This window comes from Hakea prostrata, chromosome 8 (assembly GCF_041222555.1).
Source record: "Hakea prostrata isolate BN-2017 chromosome 8, UWA_Hpros_2, whole genome shotgun sequence".
Classification (NCBI taxonomy): Eukaryota; Viridiplantae; Streptophyta; class Magnoliopsida; order Proteales; family Proteaceae; genus Hakea; species Hakea prostrata.
This window is the reverse complement of record NC_142607.1, coordinates 43590653-43611568: the sequence shown is the minus strand read 5'-3', so window position 1 is coordinate 43611568 and position 20916 is coordinate 43590653. Positions and strand designations below refer to the sequence as shown.

General features: G+C 38.2%; 3 protein-coding genes across 4 annotated transcripts; 2 read left to right on the top strand and 1 right to left on the bottom strand.

The window, feature by feature from the left end:
* Nucleotides 1-2026: 2026 nt before the first annotated feature.
* On the top strand, nucleotides 2027-3192 carry LOC149008033 (uncharacterized). Its single transcript, XM_089166144.1, has one exon. It carries the CDS (start codon nucleotides 2211-2213, stop codon nucleotides 2988-2990), a length of 780 nt encoding a protein of 259 aa, XP_089022270.1. The 5' UTR covers nucleotides 2027-2210; the 3' UTR covers nucleotides 2991-3192.
* Nucleotides 3193-6275: 3083 nt separating this feature from the next.
* On the top strand, nucleotides 6276-7633 carry LOC149008032 (uncharacterized). Its single transcript, XM_089164725.1, has one exon. It carries the CDS (start codon nucleotides 6487-6489, stop codon nucleotides 7312-7314), a length of 828 nt encoding a protein of 275 aa, XP_089020851.1. The 5' UTR covers nucleotides 6276-6486; the 3' UTR covers nucleotides 7315-7633.
* A 38-nt stretch (nucleotides 7634-7671) lies between these two features.
* On the bottom strand, nucleotides 7672-20377 carry LOC149008031 (B3 domain-containing protein Os07g0679700-like). Of its 2 annotated transcripts, none has more exons than XM_089164723.1 (13): nucleotides 20044-20377; nucleotides 19736-19872; nucleotides 17966-18047; nucleotides 17760-17861; nucleotides 16574-17211; nucleotides 16323-16419; nucleotides 15734-15908; nucleotides 15145-15221; nucleotides 14576-15004; nucleotides 11465-11514; nucleotides 10496-10609; nucleotides 9625-9692; nucleotides 7672-8887 (listed from the first exon to the last, which is right to left on the bottom strand). In XM_089164723.1, the coding sequence occupies exons 2-13, from the start codon at nucleotides 19846-19848 to the stop codon at nucleotides 8070-8072; spliced, it is 2763 nt and encodes a 920-aa protein (XP_089020849.1). In that variant the 5' UTR covers nucleotides 19849-19872; nucleotides 20044-20377; the 3' UTR covers nucleotides 7672-8069. The 2 variants fall into 2 exon arrangements, with proteins under 2 accessions (XP_089020849.1, XP_089020850.1); XM_089164724.1 differs by having other exon boundaries at nucleotides 14576-14896.
* Nucleotides 20378-20916: the final 539 nt, after the last annotated feature.

The window sequence follows — 20916 nt, the reverse complement described above, 5'->3', positions numbered from 1 at the left end:
GGAAACACCCATAGAATGAAATCTTGAATGGTTATTATTGTTATTTCTTAAAAGAAAAAACAAAAAAAAAAAAAGGGAAAAAAACACCCACAGAATGAGAAACCATGAAATCTTTTCAGTTATAACTAAAAGGCTATCTTGCACACAAGGTCAACAGAAAATTAAGAACTGGGTTGTTAATTTTCTTTCGCTCAATCTACCCAACCATAGCAGGAAATTTTTAATTCGTGACTATAAGAGTTAACTAACTAGTGTCTTGGTAAGATAGTTATCTAATAAGTTGTTGGTTAATAATAGTCTATGAGTACGATAGATAATTATCTGATTGATACTTCTTCAGTGCAGTTTTGGCAGAAAACAAACAAGCCTAAAGGAAAGAGAGAATGAGAGATGATGAGTAGAAAGTGCCTTGTGTTAGCAAAGCTTGTAAGAGTGAATATTGATGGGGACTTGCACTCTATGGGGGTGAGAAGAAGGGTTGAAAAGGACTAATCCAAATCCTCTCCACTTGGGCAGCCCGTTCCCCCATCCCAGGCCAACTGGATCTACATCCTCTACAATTCGCATGCCTGTAATTCCATGTAATTGGGGTTTAGGATTATGACATGTGGCATATAATTATCCAACAGTCATAATTAAAACCCAATATATTAGGAAAACATTGATTTCCCCCCTACAATTTCTCCACTTTTTTCACTCCTAATTCCCACTGTTACTCTGTCTTTCCTCCTCTTTCTTCCATTCAGCCATTATATTCTTATTCAAGTTCTTCAATCTCTTTCACCTCTCTCTTCAATTCAGTCATTAATAATGTGAATGATCTTATCTTTACTTGTAAAAATGAAGTTTGCCATCAACAATATGAATGAACTTGTCTTAACTCGTAAAAATGGAGTTTATGAAGGCATCACGATGGATCCTTCTCTCTCCTAGTGTGGTTACCTACTGTGAAGAAACATAGAAAGGAAATTAGAAGTTTGGGAAATTTTAGGGATTTCTTAGATTTCGTTTCTAGTTAATTAGGAAAGCAAATAGGAGACAATTAGTTGGAGAAGAAAAATGTTGATATCGGGTTCTAATTATGATTGTTGGATAATTAGATGCTATATGTCACAATCTTAAACTCTAATGGTCATATGGTCATTTTACATGTCTACTTAACAGAAAATATAACTGTAAATAACTTGTAATTTTGACTGTAGGTGCCATGTAATTTATGAGATAATAGCGGATGGTTAAGAGTTTTGTTCTGTGCCGTATAATTTGCTCTACTTTTTTTTTCTTAAAAATTAATTTTCAAACCAAAATATTTGTATTTTCCTTGCAACCAAACGAAGTCTACAATGAATAATATTACTTTGATGCAATAGACATGCCATGGCCATGCGATGCAGCAATAACCATGTGAAAAATAATTGTAAATGCACGCATGCTGGTGAAGGTGCCACACAAGCAAGGTAGTCAAAATTGTCAAGTTCCTACCAATACTGACCATAGATTTAGCATCAATAACAATCTTAATGGTCCAATAATTCAGGGATACGACGCCACGCAAGCAAGGTGGTCAAAATTGTTAATGTCCTACCAATGCTGACCGTGGATTTAGCATTAATCTAATCTTAAACCACAGATCTACCGTTAGTTTCAATATCAAAAGTCCAATAATTGAACGGATATGACGCCACGCAAGCACAGTGGAGGCATTCCCACACGAGCTTCGATCAAGAACCCACGTGCCTCCACACACCGACACGAGTCTCCGCGTTCGTATCACATTCTTCACACCTACTCATCACCGGTAAACAGGCCAAAATGGTTACCACACCTATGAAGTGAGCGAAAATCACAGCCGCTAACCCAAAGACTAACCGGTTTTCGCCGGTTGAATTCACGTTGTGTATCTACGTGGCAAGGCCACGTGTAAAAGCTTGTGCGGAACTTGAGGAAAAGCGTGGGCCCCAGAGTTTGTGCCTTTGCTTGTAAGGTTGAACAATGCATATTATTATTTAGAGCGAGAGAACGAGAAACGTAGAGGGAGAGGAATCCTTCTCTGATTCGAATTTGGAAGTTTTGAACTTCGAAGTTCGAATTAGTGTATATAAATCTCTCATTGTTCTTAGATTTTGATTCACAAGTTGCTGAGAAAAACGAGATTTCATTGATCTAATTGATTTTTGGATTTTTTTTTCTTCTTTCTTTAGAAGATTATTATGGCGTTTGCATCTCTGCGTTGTAGTGGTGGAAACGCATTCATCTCTCGTTTCAATTTCGGTTCCGATCAGAAGCAGCAGCAGCAGAAACAAGCACAGATTTTCTGTTCTAGCAGAAGATACTCTCCACAAGCTGTTTTGCAGACTGATTCGGTTCCTTCTCGGTTCAGTTCCTCCGGGAATAATCCATGGAAGCTTCCGCCGATGGCTCCGGTGGTGCATGAGAGTGTCGATTTCTGCAGGGAAGAAGGAAAGGGGGAAATCACATCCGAAACGCTTGACGTATGGATGAAAGATTCTGTTACCGAGATCGTGAAGAACATTCGAGAAGCTCCGTTCTTGGTTCATGTTTTTGCTTCGACGAAGAACGGGAAACCTAGGGTTACATTTTTGAACAGAGAGAAAGCGAAGGCTGATGAATGGTCATCTATAAAGAAGAGATGGGCAGAAAGAGACGAAAGAGGAGAATGCTCAACCCCCGATGGAGTCATTATTGTTGAGGAACTCAAAGATGAGAATGAAGAAAAAGAAAGCAGTAATGGAAGAGTAGAAGAATCAAGGACAAGATCTTGGGGGATAGTGATTCAAGGAAAAGGTATGAATTGCGGCCCAGCTTGTTATTTACTCAAAACTTCTCGTGCTGGTTCTCCATCGATTGGTTTCTGTACACATTATTGTTTAGTTAAAGCTCAGCTCCAAGGCGACACTCCTCTGCAGCAGATGAAGAACTGTTGGCTATTAAATCCGCACCAACTATATCAACACACTTATTTTTTCTGATTTTTAATCCACAGCATATAGGAATTCCTAGATAGGTTTAGGGCATTTTCATTGATATGTTACCCAGTTACATTGGTTTTTTCTTTTTCTTTTTCTTTTTTGGTAGAAACAGTTGCATTGCTAAGTTGATATTGTTTATTCTTCCGTATGGTGTACAAAGCTAATGGAATTACAGTATTTAACAATCTGATTTGAATTTCAATTTATGATTCAATTTGGCTATTTGAAGATGTGTATGATCAATCAGATAGTGATGAGTGATGATATTTGATGGAATAAGTTGAGTCAAGTACTTTAAACCTGTTTTACAACTTCAAAGTGTAGATTTAGTGGTTACTATTTGATATTTATTGGTTCTTAGTTACTATAACCCAACTTAGCAATTAATTGTTAGTTTTTCTTTCAATCCAAATAAGAAAAGAAATTAAACAATAATAAAGCCAAGGTTACCCACCAGAAAATCTGTAATTCTATGTTAGGTTGGTTTTAAGGTTGCTCTCTCCCAACCTAGAAATTAATTGTTAGGTTTGTATTAGATAATTTATGTTGGAGGTTTTGTGGTTAATTATTTTTTGACAATTTGGTAACTAATTGTTAAGTTTATCTAGGGTAACCTTGGAACCAAGGGTTCTAGTGCATTGGGAGACAATGTCTTATTAATTAAGGCCGAAAATCGTAAGAGGTCTGTGGTTCGATCCTTTGTTTTTTATTTACTTCTTCCTCCATCCTCTAAGGGCCGTGAGACCCCAGTCACAATGAGTGATTAATAATTGACGGGTCCTAATCCTTTTGGTGATTCACCATCTATTGGTTTGGGATGGGTAAGTTTAGTCTTTTAGAAATAGTTGTTGATATAGAATAAATAAATGGCTCGAACCAGTTCGAATAAACCCAGGTCGAACCAGTTCGGATACATCCAGGTCGAACAGAGCAAGTCAAGGCCTGAAATTATACGGTTTATAATATCCGGCCCAGTTTGGAAAATGATAGTAGTAAGAATATGAAAGAGAAGAGCTAAGATTCAAGAAAAGATGACCTTCGGTTATACAAGTGTAAAGGCAAGATAACAAAGTGAATCCTAGTAGATTGATAACCGAAGACAAAGTATTCGACTGAGACTCAATAACTCATATTTGAGTAGGACTCAATCACTAAAGTTCATATTACAGTTCAAGTAATGTTTTAGTTCGAGACGAACTCATACGTAGAAAACCTATAAAAAGGTAAGGGAACACAAGAGAAAAGTACGCTTAATAGAACTATCACTATTTGATCGAATTCTTATTGTTTATTACTTTCTTATCTTCCTTAGTCGGATCCCTAACTAGATCGTCGGAGGTGAAAACTCGACCTCCACGGTCGAGCTCATTCTTGCAAAGTTCAATCGGCTGAAGGGACGAATAGAATTGTGTAGCAACAATTGTGATGAGATGTTTCCAATTATTCAATCTCTTAAGTCTTAATTCCATGAGAAAGAATTACTAGAAGAAAGATAATGATGAGATTGCCCAGTTTCGATTAGGGTTTTGAGAATTTTCTAACATTAATCAAAGACACCATACTTGCACAAAATACATGATTTAATTCACATTTAACATCTAAATTACAAAAGATACACAAAGATTTAGGTAATCTGACATTCCATTGTTCTTTATTGTCAAATTACGATTTTTTTTTTTGGTGAAAAATTAAATAAATAAAGGAATATCATTGATTTCTTTTCCCTCTTTTTTGGGTTATAAAACCACAATGCATTTTAAGTTTACACTGTTTAACAAGAATAGACAACCAAGGAGTTGGAGGTTTCTTATTATTTTACTGATTTTAATTTCTAGCAAAATGGCTTCTCTAGTGTTTTAGAAAACAACTTTCTTCTTGGTCGAGTCAAATGATACTAACCCTGTCTCATAATTTTATACCCAAACCTAGTCTATATGACTTTGACTAGCTAACCCAAAAACAAAAACAAAAAAAGACTTTGACTATTTTTTTTTTTTTTGGACTTGACTCAATTGACTTTAATAAAAATAATGTTTTAAAGGATTTCAAGTCTCAGTTGGAGGCTGTTATAGTTAGGTTGGGAAAAGAGTTGCTGGATACAAAGGATGAGAGGGATTATTACCTTGTCTTACATTTGATGTTAATAGTTTCACATCTCCATCATATTTTCTTTTCTTATATAATTTTCTCTGTTCTTCTATTTTTTTATTATTCAAACATTATTTTTTCATTCTACTTAAATTTTTTTATTCTTCTCTTGAACCAGCAAGACGATGTGTGAATTCGTGTTGTATGTAAGAAGATACTGCTACATTTTTATTCTAACAGAACAAATCGTATAGCATGTGAATATGCTTAAAGTAACAGAACAAAGGCTAGAAAAAAAGGAGATACAAAGCAATAACTAAGCGCCAATAACTCTTTTACCAAAGCCATCAGCAAGAATCTGGTCTCTAAATGTAATTTATAACTTAACAAATGTTGCCAAGACAATACAAACAATTAAGTATAACAAATTTTCATTCAGAATGTTTCAACTTTGGTTTGTGCCTTTAGTTATAACTTCATCTAATCATATGACTGATAATAGTAAGACTTTTAGCTAATATTTGTATATGTAAGTGTTTTCGTAAAATAATGGATTTTCTTCTTTTATAATAGGAAAAAAAAGAATAAATGCATGAAAAATGCATGCATATATTTCGGTGTAAAAAACATGTTATTTGATGCAATATCGAGGTAGGTATGATTCAGCGGTCAAAAATCATCAGATCCCTACCAATATTGACCGTGGATCTAGCATTAATTTATTGACAAAAAGAAATAAAAAAATCTCATTGGAGCTCGTATCTCAAAAAAAGGAGATGATTCTTACTAAAGTCAGATATTCGAATCGAACAGTGGAAAGGCTATGATGCCACGCAAGCAAGGTGGAAGCATTCCCACACGAGCATCGTTCACGAATCCACGTGCCCCCACGCATCGACACGAGTAGCCACGCTTATATCACATCCTCCGCACCGTTTCTTACCCGGAAACCGGCCAAACTGGTTATCGTAGCTTACTGTCTCTCATCCAATTCATTCATTACTAACAGTCTCTCTTCCTCCACCGAAGAGTAACCGCTTTTACCGGTTACCATCACATTGTACATCCACCTGGCAAAGCCACGTGTAAAAGCGTGTGTGGAACTTGAGCAAAACGTGGGCCCAACGCGCTCTCTCTCTCTCTCTCCTCGTAAGTTTCGGTTGCGCATATTAGAGCGGGAGAACCAGACAAGTAGAGAGCGAGAGAGCAAAGATCGAAAAAACCGCTCTCTCTCTCTCTCACTCTCTTCATCCTTTCTGGTTTCGTATGGTGAAAGCCTTATCTGTTTCGAACTCCAAATCAATCTCTCTCTCTCTCTCTCTCTCTAGATTTTGATTCTCCTGTAGCAGAGAAAGGCAAAGGGATTTCTTCGATTATATTGATTTTTGATCTATTCTTTTAGAAGAAAATGGCGTGTGCGGCCTTGCGTTGTGTTGCTGGAAGCGAATTCCTCTCTCGTGTAAACTTTAATTCCGATCAGCAGAAGCAGAAGAAGCGGAGCTGTTCTTGCAGGGGAAATCCCCCACAAGCGGTGCTTACTTCTTACAGTTCTGAGTCTCAGGTCAGTACCACAAGGAATAATCCATGGAAACTTCCGCCAATGGCTCCGATGTTGTATGAGAATTTAGGGTTCTGCAGGGAAGAAGAGAGTAGTGGTGCCGAAAAGGAGGAAATCACATCTGAAACGCTTGATGTGTGGATGGCAGATTCTGTTACTGAGATTGTGAAGAACATAAGAGAAGCTCCGTTCTTGGTTCATGTGTTTTGTTCGACGAAGAACGGGAAGACCAAGGTGACATGTTTGAGCAGAGAAAAAGCCAAGGCTGATGAGTGGTCATCTGTAAAGAAGAGATGGGAAGAAAGAGAAGAAAGAGGGGAATGCTCAACCCCTGATGGAATCATTCTTGTTGAGGAACTTCAAGATGAGAATGAAAACGAAGAAGAAGAAGAAGAAGACAGTAATAGTAGAGGAGAAGAATCTACTACGAAGGCTTGGGGAGTAGTGATTCAAGGGAAAGGTGTGAAATGCAACCCAGCTTGTTATTTACTCAAGACTTGCCGTGTGGGTTCACCGTCGATTGGTTTCTGTACACATTATTGTTTGCTTAAAGCTCAGCTCCATGGCGAGACTCCTCTGCAACAGATGAAGAACTCTTGGTTATTAAATCCACATAACCTGTATCAACACACTTATTTTTCTGAATTTGAATCCACAAAACAGAGAAGTTGGATCTAGACTACATAGTAGTAGTACATATGAATTGGTTGAATTGGTATTAGGGTAATTGAAAATTGGGTTTGGATTACTACCTCCAAAAAGAAAGATTGATTTGTAAGGTCAGAAGCAGACCCTCATCTTACCCAATTGTATTGCTTTTATCTTCCTTATTTTTTTCCTTTGTACAAAATTAATGAAAACTATAGTTCTTCATCTAATTGTTTTTTATAATGGTTTATTAATTAATTGAGAAAACATCCATGTCAAATTGTAATATAAAACAATGATTCTCAAAAGAAACAGATGAGATCCTCTTTTCCTGGGGGAACAAAAAACCATTGAAATGTTATCTGAACTCAAACACCATTTCGCCTTCTCTTCTTTTGTGAGATTCAAACTTTATTATTTATGCATTTACACATACCAACACTAATTCTTAGGTCAGATGAACAGACTTTGGCCAAAAAGAAATTACAGAGGAGTGAAGACTGTTATTGTTACATGCGTCTCAAACACTTCTTTTTTATACTCAAACTTCTTTCTTCTTTAGATTTTCTGAAGACACCAATTCTATACTTCACCAATACAAAAGGAAGCCGACTAGATTGTTAATTTACAAGAAAAATATGGGAAAACCACAAAACATTTCTCAGACGTACAGTTGAAGAATGTGAATACATCCTCCTCAATGACTCTTCAACTTCAACCGTAAAAAGAAAAAACAAGGAAAGCCCACACAAAACCATAAGAGGAAAAAGACAATTAACTTGACTTCATACAGGTTCCGTTGTGACTTGATCTGGGGCACAATATCCTTCATCAGTCCCGCTCTCCCTTTCCTGTCCTGCAGAGGCAAAGAAGGCCTCATCAGGCTGCTTACCCTCGCTATCAACATTCGTTTGTGGCTGTTCTTGTGAACTCGGGCTTGCTTGCTGCTGCTGCTGTTGCTGCTCGCAGATCAAACTTGTGAGGCCATTCTGTTTTAGGTATTTCTCCAAAGGAAGGTTTGCCACCTGAAGGAGACTCATCATGCTCATACGCATTGAGTGCAGGTCGTCTTCACGATCTGGATGACAATTCAAGTCTAACTGGCCCTTGCAGGACTCAGCAGTCTTCTCTTCTACGACCCTATTCTGGACGCCGCCGGACTCCGACTCAGTTGCTGCTTGCCTGGCTTCATTGTCTGAGGGCTCAAAATGCAGTGATACAGCTCTAGAAGCACTGTCCACTTCCACTTCATCCTTGGGGACCCAGCGTTGAGGCTTCTTCTGGGCAATTTCCGCTTCACGCTCTGATTGGCGTTTCTTCTTCCGCATCATGAGGGTTTTGAAGCGGCGCTTCACAGTCATGCATACATTGCAGGTACATGTTGGCTTGTGCTTGGGTCCCTTCCCACTTGGGGGCTGGATGCATACAATGCATGTGCATCCAGGGCGATGCCGAGGATGTTTTGTGGTAGTAGCAACAGACGGTGTGCCTGAGTCACCACCACTGTCTCCAAGGACTGCGGCAGTGGCCAAAGCATCTAGACCTGAAGGTTCTCGTTCCCGGGCTAGTTTATGGCTTGCCATAATCCTACGCTTTTTGAAATCTGTGTAACATTAGGAGGGCAGAGGGATCCATCAGCTAATATCTCAAACATCCACCTCATCTGAATGAGACACCCCAAACAAAAGCAAATGGCATGACATCATACGACTTGCTAAGTATCTTAGGTCTCAACAATACCAAATGTGTGTGATCAATATACCTAGTACCAATTTTTCCTATGATTTTTCCAGTCAAACACAGTTACTCTAGGTCCTGGACGTTGAACCAGCTGGTAAACGTGAAACCCCATCACAAGCCAAATGTAGTGCAAATGCAAGCATACACAGTGTATAAGACGTCATATCAAAATAGCCCTCCACTAACTAGAGCAGATTATTGCTCATGTCATAGTCTTCTACAAAGACGAGAATGAAAAATGAAAGATTTATTTTAATATATATATATAGATATTCACATAATTACCATAAAGTTATCTAAGTAATGTTAGGGATAACTGATAAAATTTTGTTCAGCCATGCTTTGCCAACAGCATGAGCAGTAATTTTTCTAATCTACTACATCCTAGTCCTTAACAGCTTTAACAGATACGTTGGAAGCTACTGCAAGGGATAGCCAGTGCATGAGGCTCTAGCCATCTTTTGAAAGCTGTAATCCTAACTTCTTATTCAAGTGACATTTTCATCATATGAAAGCGCACCATTAGAGAAGAAACAATTTTTAATAAAGCATACAGCTACTAAATCAAACTTAGAAAAAAAAATAAAGGCTGCCTCATACCCATATTCAATCTGAGAAGATTTTCCAATTCCTTTGGGCTCATCTCATTTGATGCAGAACACGAACTCCTGTGGACATGTCATTAACCACAAAAAATAGATTTGCTTCAGTTAGTTCCTTTTTCCACAAGAAGTAGCATTGAAAATCAATGCTTTCACGGATCTCTGTGCTGGGTCGTGATTGAACTGTACCTATTAGCCAGCCCAGTAAGACCACATGACATCTGAAAACTATTGATTGGTCACAAACCATCCAGTTCAAACTCCCAAACTGTAAGACCATTTCAGACTGGAAAGTTGGACTGTTGAACCATCAGAGACAACAGGAGCCCCCTTACTTATGCAAAACCATCTATCTAGCTGCACCAAGACCTTCAATTAAGACACTGAAGAACAGCCACTACACTGCTACCGGCTCCTCAGCACCACTATGAATTGTAAAATCGGGGGTTATTAGAAGAGTGCATCCCACCCTTCTCTGTCTTAGTGTGTGGATACCACATCGCACAGAAACTTTTCTATATACATAGAAAAGGGACCACATGATGCCATCATACTGATTCCTCTACAAAACTCTGCACAAACAACCAGGACCCATACTCACTCTTCTCCATCAACCAACCCCCCCCCCCCCCCCAAAAAAAAAAAAAAAAAAAGAAAAGAAAAGAAAAAAGAAGCCAGTTTCAAATCCTACCATTGACCCCAAAGAACACAGGCATCGGATGAAAAACTCACCCCAAAATAAAATGTACGTTTACCAGAGAAAAGTTTGGACAATTGGACTGGATGGTTGGACCACTGAGCTGTTCACATGCATGCTCTGACAATTTGTCAAGTCCTAAAAGCATTTTAGAAAACACCAAATTACTAACCTGCTAGGATCCCAAGAATTCTCTGCACATGTCCATTTTGGAGGGACAAGAGCATCAACGGGAAGCCTTCGCCATTTGGAGCAGCTATCACACTGAGCCCACTGATCCTGTCCCCTGGAACCAATTTCAGTAGATCAAGAATTAAAACTTTTACAGGTTGGACTACAGAAAAACCACCTCAAAGGAAAAAACTATCTTAAATTAAGCATCCCAAGCATGCAGAGCAAGAAGGGAAATTGATTGAGCCATGAGAAAAATGATGCAACATGAATTTAACCAACCGATCTACATTACTATCTATTGAGAATAAAAAGAAAGAAAAAGGAAAGGATAATATAGCAAAAAATCAAAAAGGAAAGAATAGTATATTTGAGCGAACAATCAGAGTATAGTATCATCTTAAAGACCTATTGATCAGATAATGAGATCAGACATGTAAGTCGCATGCATCAGAGTGACAATTTCATGTCCTCATTAGTAACAAGAGTCCTAATAAAATAAAATAATGAAAGACAAGATTCACGAGATTTCATAGTTTATCAACTTAATATCTTGGGGATAGAAATTTGCAGTGTAATGTGCATATAATCATGGTTCAAGTGATCCGAATCAGTGATGCATTTACCCTCCACTAATCCCAATCTGAATCAGATAAGAATCAGCCTGAACAGCAGAATTTGAACAAGGAAGAAGCAAAAGGTTCTTTTGGAATTTTTTATTCAACAAACTTGGTTTTTTTCCAAAAGAGGAAAGATTGCTTGACCAGATGCTATAGTAGAGACTAAAACATGGAAATAAAGTCCAAAAAACATGGAGATTAAAAAAAAAACTAAGTGATTCAAAAAAATAAAAATCAGAATCACTCTCAGGCGATCCTGATCTTAGTTGCCCAATTTAACCAATTCTATACCTTGAACTGTGTATATCACAAGGGTTTTGGGGTGAGGGAACAAATCATCAAACCCTTACCCAGATGATCGGGCTGTGAATATTGTTTTCTTCCCAAAAACTGGTGGTTCCTGCATGCCAGAAATAACAGGAAAAAAAAAACATGACAATTAATAACCTATACTGTAACATTATGATGGATAAAAAAATACACACGAAGTACATATCAGAAGGAAATGCAAGGCATGAAAACATTTAGCAATTTGTGTGCACTGTTGAGGCATGTGCCTGATCGAACTGAGGCAGGGAACTAGTATCCATCATGTGGGAGTTTGATGGGGCTTAAAATTTGTGGGTGTTGTCCCATCACATATACCACTCTGGTGTATTTTGGCACAACTGTGTCTTCTCATGAGAGAAGGTCGGGCACTGAAAAGTGTTAAAACACAATTGTAAAGTTCAACACATTTTTTGGCTGCACCAAATAGTTGAGTAGGCTACAAACTTCGCATGTGGCTGGGTGAACGGTCCGTTGAATAAAGCATCTCTGTATGTCTCAAATAGATGTGGACCATGCAGGAACCCATTTCTTCATGGGGCCATTCAAATAAATATATTCACATAATGAATAATAAAACAGTCAAAGATAGTTTGCAATAATTTTAACAAGTATGACAGTAACATCATATAAATGCACAAAATTACAAATTAATCAGTGACAATTACTGTCGCAGTTGCAGCAGTTTCAGAACACCAGAAGTGCAGGAAGAAGAGAACAGAGAAGAGAGGAGAGAGGTTGTGCATGAAACCCTCTCCCTCAAATAGCACTTTATTAATAGCAAAGTAGCGAACCCCAGTCAAGGTTTTGTTTCCTAAACTGAGTTACACAGAAAATAGAAACAAGAGATTACTTGACATAAAATAGAAACTAAGACTATATTGGGTATGCTTGTCAACCAACCTAGAAGTATAGTGGTGGAAACGTAACTATATCCTATAATATAGTGGTGGAAAAGTAACTATATCCTATAATTTGTGCGTACATGATGCAAATGTACCCCCACAGTACACTTGGCCATTTAACCTGTACACATCGCAAGACTCAGCAGCCACAAAACAGGTTCAGGTTTTTGCTCGTTCCTTTTCCCCTCCTTTTCCTTCTTCTAGGTTTCATTTTCTGTTTCCCTATAGTTTCCAGACAACATTGAACCAGCGATAGCCGTGTCAGCAATCTTCCTACCGGCTGTGCTTGCTCTTTCCTCCTTTTGGGCATTCATTACTCTAGTGATGTTTCCAACTCAGGTTAGTTATTTTCTTTTCTTTTCTTTTCCTCCTCAATTTCATTTCATTGTTTATTTTTTTACTTGTCAAAATTTTCGTTTAAACCCCTGAAATTGGCGTGAAACTTGGGTGTGGCCCTATTACACCATATATTACGTTTAGGTCCCCTCAAACTAACACCGTTCCAAGGGTGTTATGTCAGAGGGGAAATGACCATAATACCATTAAAAATTACAAATATAACCACATACCCTCTTTTCAAAGACCATACAGGTAGGGATTATCCCTCCACTCATCTTCTTCCTTCACCGTGCTGGAAATCACCCACCACAGCCCCACTGCCGGAAACTACCCACCACAAACCAGAAACGAAAAAAATAAACGAAGCAAGATGAAGGAAGAGAAGGGACGAAGCACATGGGAGTTTCAATCTGTGAGAATATAGAGACCATCTCTGGTTCAAAGCTTGGGCTATTGATGAATTCTTTTAGGTCCTCACCATTAATCCGAAGAATAACATCTAGTCCCTCTTCAACCTAGCAGCCATTCCTAATAAACTCCCATGTGCTTCTATGTTGTGTTTTTTGTAGTTCATTAAAGTAGAAAATTGATGTTAGTGGTGAGGTAAGTATGTTAATGACAAACTTAAATATTATATTCTAATATTATATTCTTTACAATTTTTCATAAGGAATTAACCTTCTTGTTTTAACTGTATACATATAGGAACAAATATATTAAAGAGACCTGGTGCCTAGACAACACTATGATGCCATGGGCCACCTTGGTGCCATGACTTCTACGAAACACTAAACAATTAAGCTCACATTCACAAGAAGCTCCAGAAGATAGACTTAAGGGCTAAGAGAAACATTCTCCATCAAGTTGAAGTCCTGTTTTGAGTCTATTCCTTTACTATTACTTTCCTAAACTGTTGAAGCTACCTAATACATTAAGGATTTGGTAGGCATATCCTTGTCAGTTCAGGAGTCTATATTTGAGCCTTTTATATAATAAGGTTGTAAGAGGGGCAAATACTGAAAATGTATTTAACTAATGAATTGTTTTGCAAGCGGAAGCTGCTGGAGATGAAGTCTAGAGGGTGATGGGATTGGTGTATGTGTCCAATTAACTCCCTGGAAGGCCCTGGAGTTTCAAACCAAAGCGCTTCTTCAGATAGGTTGAATTTCTTTTTTCATTGCATAGTCCTTCAGGTTCATGATATAGTCCTTATTCACAATCCTCTAACCAACTATGGTGCCGCCAAGAAACCTATACTACAGTAAGTTTGATCAGTCCCATGAATATTCATTCTCTTCCTAATCATGTAAACGAGTCAAACCTAGTATCCCACCTGACTCTTGAAATCATCCCATCCCCCTAATTTCTTTTACAACTAAACTAATATCTAGCTAACATCCCATCTTAGGCATTATCTCCAAATCAATAACCAATCATCTCCGCCAAGGAGAAGCCAAATCAAGAAGTTGCTCTTATGAACCCCAAACAATCTTTGCACAGGAGAAATCAAGGAGTTCTCAAAACCTTCAAAGGTCCCCATTAAAAAGAAAGAAAGAAGAAAAAAGAAATATTCACCCTTTCCTGCCTACTTAATCATTAAAAGAGTATTCTTTCAATCTATGACTACATCACAGGCTTTATCAAAAAATGTTGGCAGTGATTGACCTCTATGAGTTGTAAGGCTAGTAATAACCTAATGTAGCCTCCAAAATACATCTATATGTAACTTCCCTTTCACAAAGGAAAAGCAGCAAAACATAATGACACCACCACGTTGGGGGTATTGATTATAGAAGAGGTGAAAGCCTCAATAAATGTGAAATAGGGGCATCTAAATCATAATTAGAAGGATGTGTAAATCTCAAGAAAAAATCAACAAAAATTACTTACTTCATACTCTTCAATTTCTTGGTCCTCAACCATGACAATGCTAGGCCGGATACTTGGGGGAGGGCGGAGTAAATCTTGTGCCTCTTCCCATGTAAGCTTCAGCTCCAAAGCATCTTCACTATCCATGAGCAATCTCTTACTTTTGGATCCAATATTCCGTGTCCTCTTCTTCTCTGGACCAAGGGTTGACGGCTGCAAGCTCTCATTTGTCCTGCTGCTCCCATGCTTCTCACCTTTATGCCAGCCAATATCCACAGCATCAGCCGAACTTAAGTGTTCTGACAGAGCACTTAGGTGAGGATCTGTGCTTCCCTTGAGTGACTGAAGAAGGCCAGAGTAACCACTTATTATAGGTAGGTTCTCAATAACACCCGAAAAGAAAGTTTCGTTGGCATGTGGACCATTAGGAAGAGCAGAAATTTGGGTATCCTGTTTAATTAGTAGCTATATATCAATTAAATTTTAAAAGTGCCATCACGAATCTTGATGGCGGTTCATAACTCCTAATTTGGGTGAGATGCAGATAGTGGCAGTAGAAAATAAGCACATGAAGCCAGAAGTTTTTCTACCTGCAAAGGAATAGAATTTGACGCCTTTCGGAAACCCATCACGAGTTTTCCTTCTGGGTCAATCCGGCTGAATGTAACTGCAAAGAAGATATAAAAAATTAGAACAAAAGGAAATCAGACTTCAACACATGCACAAAATGCCTAAGCAATCACTTCAACTTTTTTGGACCTATGGACGATGACATCAGTCCTGGTAGCGATTGTCTTCAATTGCGGGCTTAAACAGGTGTTACTTGGTTGCTACATGAATCAATATAAACTCATTACTGGAGTATAAAACAGCTTTTCAGAAAATATGAGCTGTAGAACAAATTACCAAAATCATACCCATGCCTAGATAACAAGTAACACTCACACTCCATTCAGATAGGGTTGCCAATTAAATAAATAATACTTGGACAAGTATTTACATTGCGTTAAAAGAAAAAGGGGAATCCACCAAAAAGAATTATTAAAGCAATCAGCAAGCCGGAGGTTCTCACTGAAGTGAAGTTTCCATTTCTTCTAACAAGACCTAAAATGACACACTATGCAATGAAAGGTCTATTAACAAAATTCACACCAGAAGTACCAAGAACATAAAAGATACCTGTATCTCCAGCTTGTAATTGCATCGACTGTATGCAGGGAGTAACTCCCTCTAGCACATACATCCTGCTGTTGTTATTAGGCCAAAATCTGAACTGAAACACCCAATCTTTTCCCTTTGCATCTTGAATCTTCAATGGAAGGCCTTCTGGTTGAGAGATAGGTGGAAAATACGCCTGCATGTACAGCAAAGCCATCAAAGGAATACCCAAAAAGAAAGTGCTTCCCAATACGGAGTTCATGGGAAGAAAGCTAGAGAAGTGCATGCTTTTGGATTACATATAAAGAACAATCTTATTTGTGACTCTCTTTCCATGTCAACACAAGTCAGAAACCAACACAAATGGCAGTTCATGACACCTTATTTTTTGCAATCTTAAAAAGTAAGGAGAAAAAAAAAAAAAAAAAGGAATGGCAGAGAGAGCAAAACAAAGAGAGGGGGGTATTAAAGAACTGAAGTAAATAAAATAAACATAATACTATACCATCATAATTATTATGCACATATATGAACATGTCTGTGTATCAGGCCAATTAAGGTGGATCAACATCTGGTTTCATTTCCTCATTTAGTAGTTTTTGAAACTTACTTCAGCACAAGCTTTTGGTAGTACTAAACGGCCGATCCGACCAGCATCACTAGCACTCAAGACCTTCTCAAACAAGGGCACAATAGTAGAATTTGAACTTGAAGATAGCTAAGTCAAGAAAATCACAGTTGCAACACCAGCATATAGCAAATGGAATCTTATAAGAAAAAGATAGTTGCAATTTGGCAAGCAAGTTCAGTTGAAACTCGAAACTATAAAATGGGGGAAAAAATCAACACAGTCATGGATACTCTCCAGATATTTGCTGCAGTTCTTGGTCTGTTATTCTTGGCCAATAACGGGGAAGTAATTGGTTCCTCCCTCGTCCCTCAGCAGGTGGTCTTGCAACACGTATCTGAGGAAGCATGTCCTTGTTTGTCTCCAGCCCAGTGCTGGGACCCATCTTCAGGGGCTTGGGCAAAAGTTGGCGTGACCTTTGCCCTTGATGAAAAGAAGAGGATGGTTTACTCTGGTCCCTTCTATCCGCAAGATTTGGAGCAGCAAGTGCAAGAGTTGTACTTGCTGAAGGGACACCCAATGTGATATTCAAGCATGTCTGAGATAGTTGGTTGAACATATCATTGGTACCCGTGGAGTCCCTTTTCATGATAGCATGACTTAAATTTGAAAAACTTCCACCTCCCAATTCCCCAAGAGGAGTCATGACTTGTTCTCGTTTGACTGGCCCAAGAGATTCATTACTGTCATCTTTCTGAGACTGAAGAAAGCTGCTCTGCCCATTAGCCTCCATACATTTCCCCAGCTGCATAAGCCTTCTCTTATCAATGCTATCACCATCAGTTTTATTGTCCACAGAAGAAGATCGCAGTTCACCAACGTTATCTGCTGCAGATGTACCAAATCCATATGGCTTCTCATCACTTGGGTTCTGCATCAAATTTTAGAAAGCATTAAGAATGTCAAGGTTTAATGGACTAGAGAACACAAATTTTGATATATGCAGGGCACCCAAATAACTAACTTATTTAATACGATAAAATACAGGGTAATAGCCCAAAAGATGAGGATACAGTCAACAAATCTAGGATGCAGCTTTGTCACATGAAGTCATTTTTTAAGGAACACCTTGAGTTTCCCCAAGCTATAAATTTATACAATTCCATTAGTGATGTTACATTTTCCACCAAATGGCGACACAAAGGAGAGGTTAGGAAATTAAGTCAGAGGTGAGAAGGTTGACAGGTAAAGATGAGTTTTACAGACAGGATTGCAGCATCAGCACTCGCAGACTTGGCCATACTAGAGGGTTGTTCTCCTCAGGGATAATTTAGATTATCAACAGTATTAACTGAGAGTTTGAAAGTTTACATGATAAATTTCTCTCGTGTCCCTGCCAAAAGGAGGGGGAGAATCTAACATAATTAGATAAGCGCAAACAGCCAGTGGTTTAACAAATTTGGTTGATATGTGACTTACAGAAGAAAGTCCTGAACTCCTTGCACAGTTAATACACTCTACTCCCCCATTATCAAGTAGCTCAAGTGCATACTTTGAAGCAATACATCCACAATGGAGAGGCTGCCAATGCTAAACAAATTAGATCCACAAGAGAGAAAGAAACAGGAATAGGAGACGCCATCGCTATATCAGGTTTCATGCTGCACACATTCAAGCCAACTTACCTTCCCACAAGAATTGCATTCCCTCCAACCAGATTCTTTTGCGTGGAAAGCATTACAGAAAACTAATTGTTCATAAGCGGACCTGAAGTCGAAAATTTTCAAATTAAGCACTAACCAAAAAGGATAGATAATTTTACATCCTGAAGTATATAAAGCAAACTGTTCAAAGAAATAAAAGAGGCTTTTGTATTGCATACAAGTTACAGAGACTATGGACTAAAATTCTGCAGTGGGCAAAGAAGCTGGACTACAGAATGCAGTGTCAATGCCAAGTGGAAAGAAGTTCCACCACCATACCACAGAGGTAAGAAAGTTCTTCCCAATTATATGAACATTTAGTGAAGGCAAATAGACATCTTGTGCAAGGTTTAAATCCTATTGAAGACATGAAGCCAAGATCAAGACGTCATGTTTCCTAAAATCAAGGTCTTTATGCAATTTAATTTGGTAGATTACATAATGTTAAAGAAGATTGCAGAGTTTTGCCCTGCAGATGCTTGGTTTGGTAATGAGCTTGGTCTTTTGTACAATCATTGTCAAGGTGTCACCTAAGCATCCAATTGCATTGCCTTGGTTGACTCAGCAGGCATTATGGACACTTGTGGGTATCACCTTGTGTCCAGGCCCCATCAAATGCGCTGAGTTGCCTAGATGGTGTGACAACTATTCTTTTTATAAAACACAACCCAAAGAATTGGAGCATATCTCTCTCATAGGACAAGATGGAACCTTGTAACTGTAGTTAGTTTTCCTCAACCCATACTTTCAAACTTAAAAGAAGAAACCATAGAATGCTCATGCATCGCTACATTCATATAATAAGTAATGTGATACTGAATTTGAAAGACTTGAAACAGTAGGCAGAACAAGATCTTAGATCAAAGAAAATTTCCAATCAGGAAAGATCCAAGAAGATCTATGAGAAGGGTGATAAGGCTATATATTAGCAGACAAAGAACAAAAGTAAGACAATTATTATTATTACAAATTACTGTTTCTGTTGCCATTATTATTTTTTCTACGATTTATTATGTCCACAATAAAAAGAGAAAAAATTTTAACACAGGAGGAAAAGAAAATGAGAACAAACAAGTTATTCTATAAATAGGAAGAATCGGAAGACATAAGGGAAAAAAGTAACCGTTTGCCTAAAATCATGCATAATGCACGAGAAGAGAAGGCAAAATAAAAGGAAAAACCATGACCCAATAGCTAAAATCAAAGATTAAAAGAAATTCAATCAATTAATTTCAAATATTTAACCTCTCCCCCTCCCTCCTCTCTCCCACCAAATAGACATGGGTTCGATCTGGTTGCAAGAGAAGGTGAAGGAATAAGGGAACCAAAATCAGTTTGAAAGAGTAAAAAAGGGAACTTGTATAACTCTGTTAGTTTTAATATCTTAAACTCATACTAAATATGGATATCAAAATTTCCACATAAGTCTTCAATGTCATCCGTAAATCTAGGAAACTTAATTACGAAATGTAGCAAAATACCATAATCAGATTCAACATATTTGGAAGAAAATTAAACAATCCCGTAACAGGAAATGGATAAATAAGCTTCCGATTCAAGTACTCTAATCTCAATCCTTTGTAAGTAGTAACAAAAATTAGCAGACGGAGCCAGGGCAAGAACGAAAAAACCCAAGCCAACAACCCCAACCCCAAATTACTCGTACAACAACCAGATTAAACTGAAAAGACAAGCAAAACTGATCGAATTTGCCGAACGCATGCAGAGACATGATCGAAGTCCGAAGATTACCCGCACTTATCGCAGAGATTCGCAAATCCACCAGATCTTAGACGCCACCCTTTCTTCCATTCGATCGAAGATGCCGCCCCGCATGCTCCATTCATGCAAATCTTCGACGCCATTTCCCGAATCAATTCCACGCAAACCTTAATAAAAGATAGAGAAAATATAGCCCCTAACGTTAGAACTCAGAGAAGAAGAACAACGGACCTATGATCAATAAAACAGAAATAATAAAAAAATAAAAACTTTGTTTTTAAAAAATAAACAAAACCTGCTACAGCGAAGAAAAATACAAGTTAAGCAACTAAACTAACCTGCCGTCCTGAAACATAGAGAAAAACCCTAAATTTGTATTCTATTTCACTCCCAAACCCTCCAATCCAATGACTTCCATATCGTCTTCTCCTCAAACTCTTTCCTTATCAGCTGTTTGTTTGTACTGAAGCTTGACCGAAATCAGAAACCAGTGTTGATGAGATCGATGAAGCTCAGTCGCCGGCGGCTGAAAACCGGTGACGGCGATCTAGGTGAGAGAGAAGGAAGCGTGTGCATGCAAATGCAGAGGGAACAAAGATGCGCAGAATGCATGCACGACCTACTCTTCCTCCTCGCCCTCTTTTCTCGTTTTCCCACTTGTGATCTCTCTCTCTCTCTCTCTCTCCTCTCTCTCTAGAATTTTAAGAAAAATAATATTATTGAAAAGGGCAAAAAAATAGATGGCGCCGTGAGTGGTGCTTTTAAGTCTGCCGCACTCGCATGCAACGCAGAGGCTTCTGCTTGAAATTACCAAAATATCCGGAAATACCGTCTTTATCCCACCCGTAGATCTAGGGTTGATAATGAGTCGATTTAAAGTCTGGATCCTCTACCCAAGGTTTAAAGTATCGGTATCGAGTATCGTATCGGTTATGTGATTTTAAGAGACGTATCGTGTATTGTATCATTCTAACAAATGTATTTTAGTGCAATTTAATAGAGAGACGTATCGAGAGGTATCGTATCGTTTGTGTCAAATATAGATACGTATCGGCTAGTATCGTATGGTATCGTGGGATACTTTAAACCTTGCCTCTACCCATACGGGGACGAAAAACTCTAATCCACGTAATTAGATGTTTGACATGTGTTTAATCTTAAAGTAAAATCGATTTTTTAAGGAAATAGAAATATTTGAATTCTTGTATCTT

What these genes read in the sequence shown, in the direction of transcription:
- LOC149008033 (XM_089166144.1), top strand. Translation starts at nt 2,211, where the DNA reads ATGGCGTTTGCATCTCTGCGTTGTAGTGGTGGAAACGCATTCATCTCT.
- LOC149008032 (XM_089164725.1), top strand. Translation starts at nt 6,487, where the DNA reads ATGGCGTGTGCGGCCTTGCGTTGTGTTGCTGGAAGCGAATTCCTCTCT.
- LOC149008031 (XM_089164723.1), bottom strand. Translation starts at nt 19,848, where the DNA reads ATGGCGTCGAAGATTTGCATGAATGGAGCATGCGGGGCGGCATCTTCG. An exon ending in ATTACAAGCTGGAGATACAG is followed by an intron (nt 15,222 to 15,733) that starts GTATCTTTTATG and finishes TCTTCTTTGCAG; the next exon opens with TTACATTCAGCCGGATTGAC. An exon ending in TTCACAGCCCGATCATCTGG is followed by an intron (nt 10,610 to 11,464) that starts GTAAGGGTTTGA and finishes AATTGGTTCCAG; the next exon opens with GGGACAGGATCAGTGGGCTC.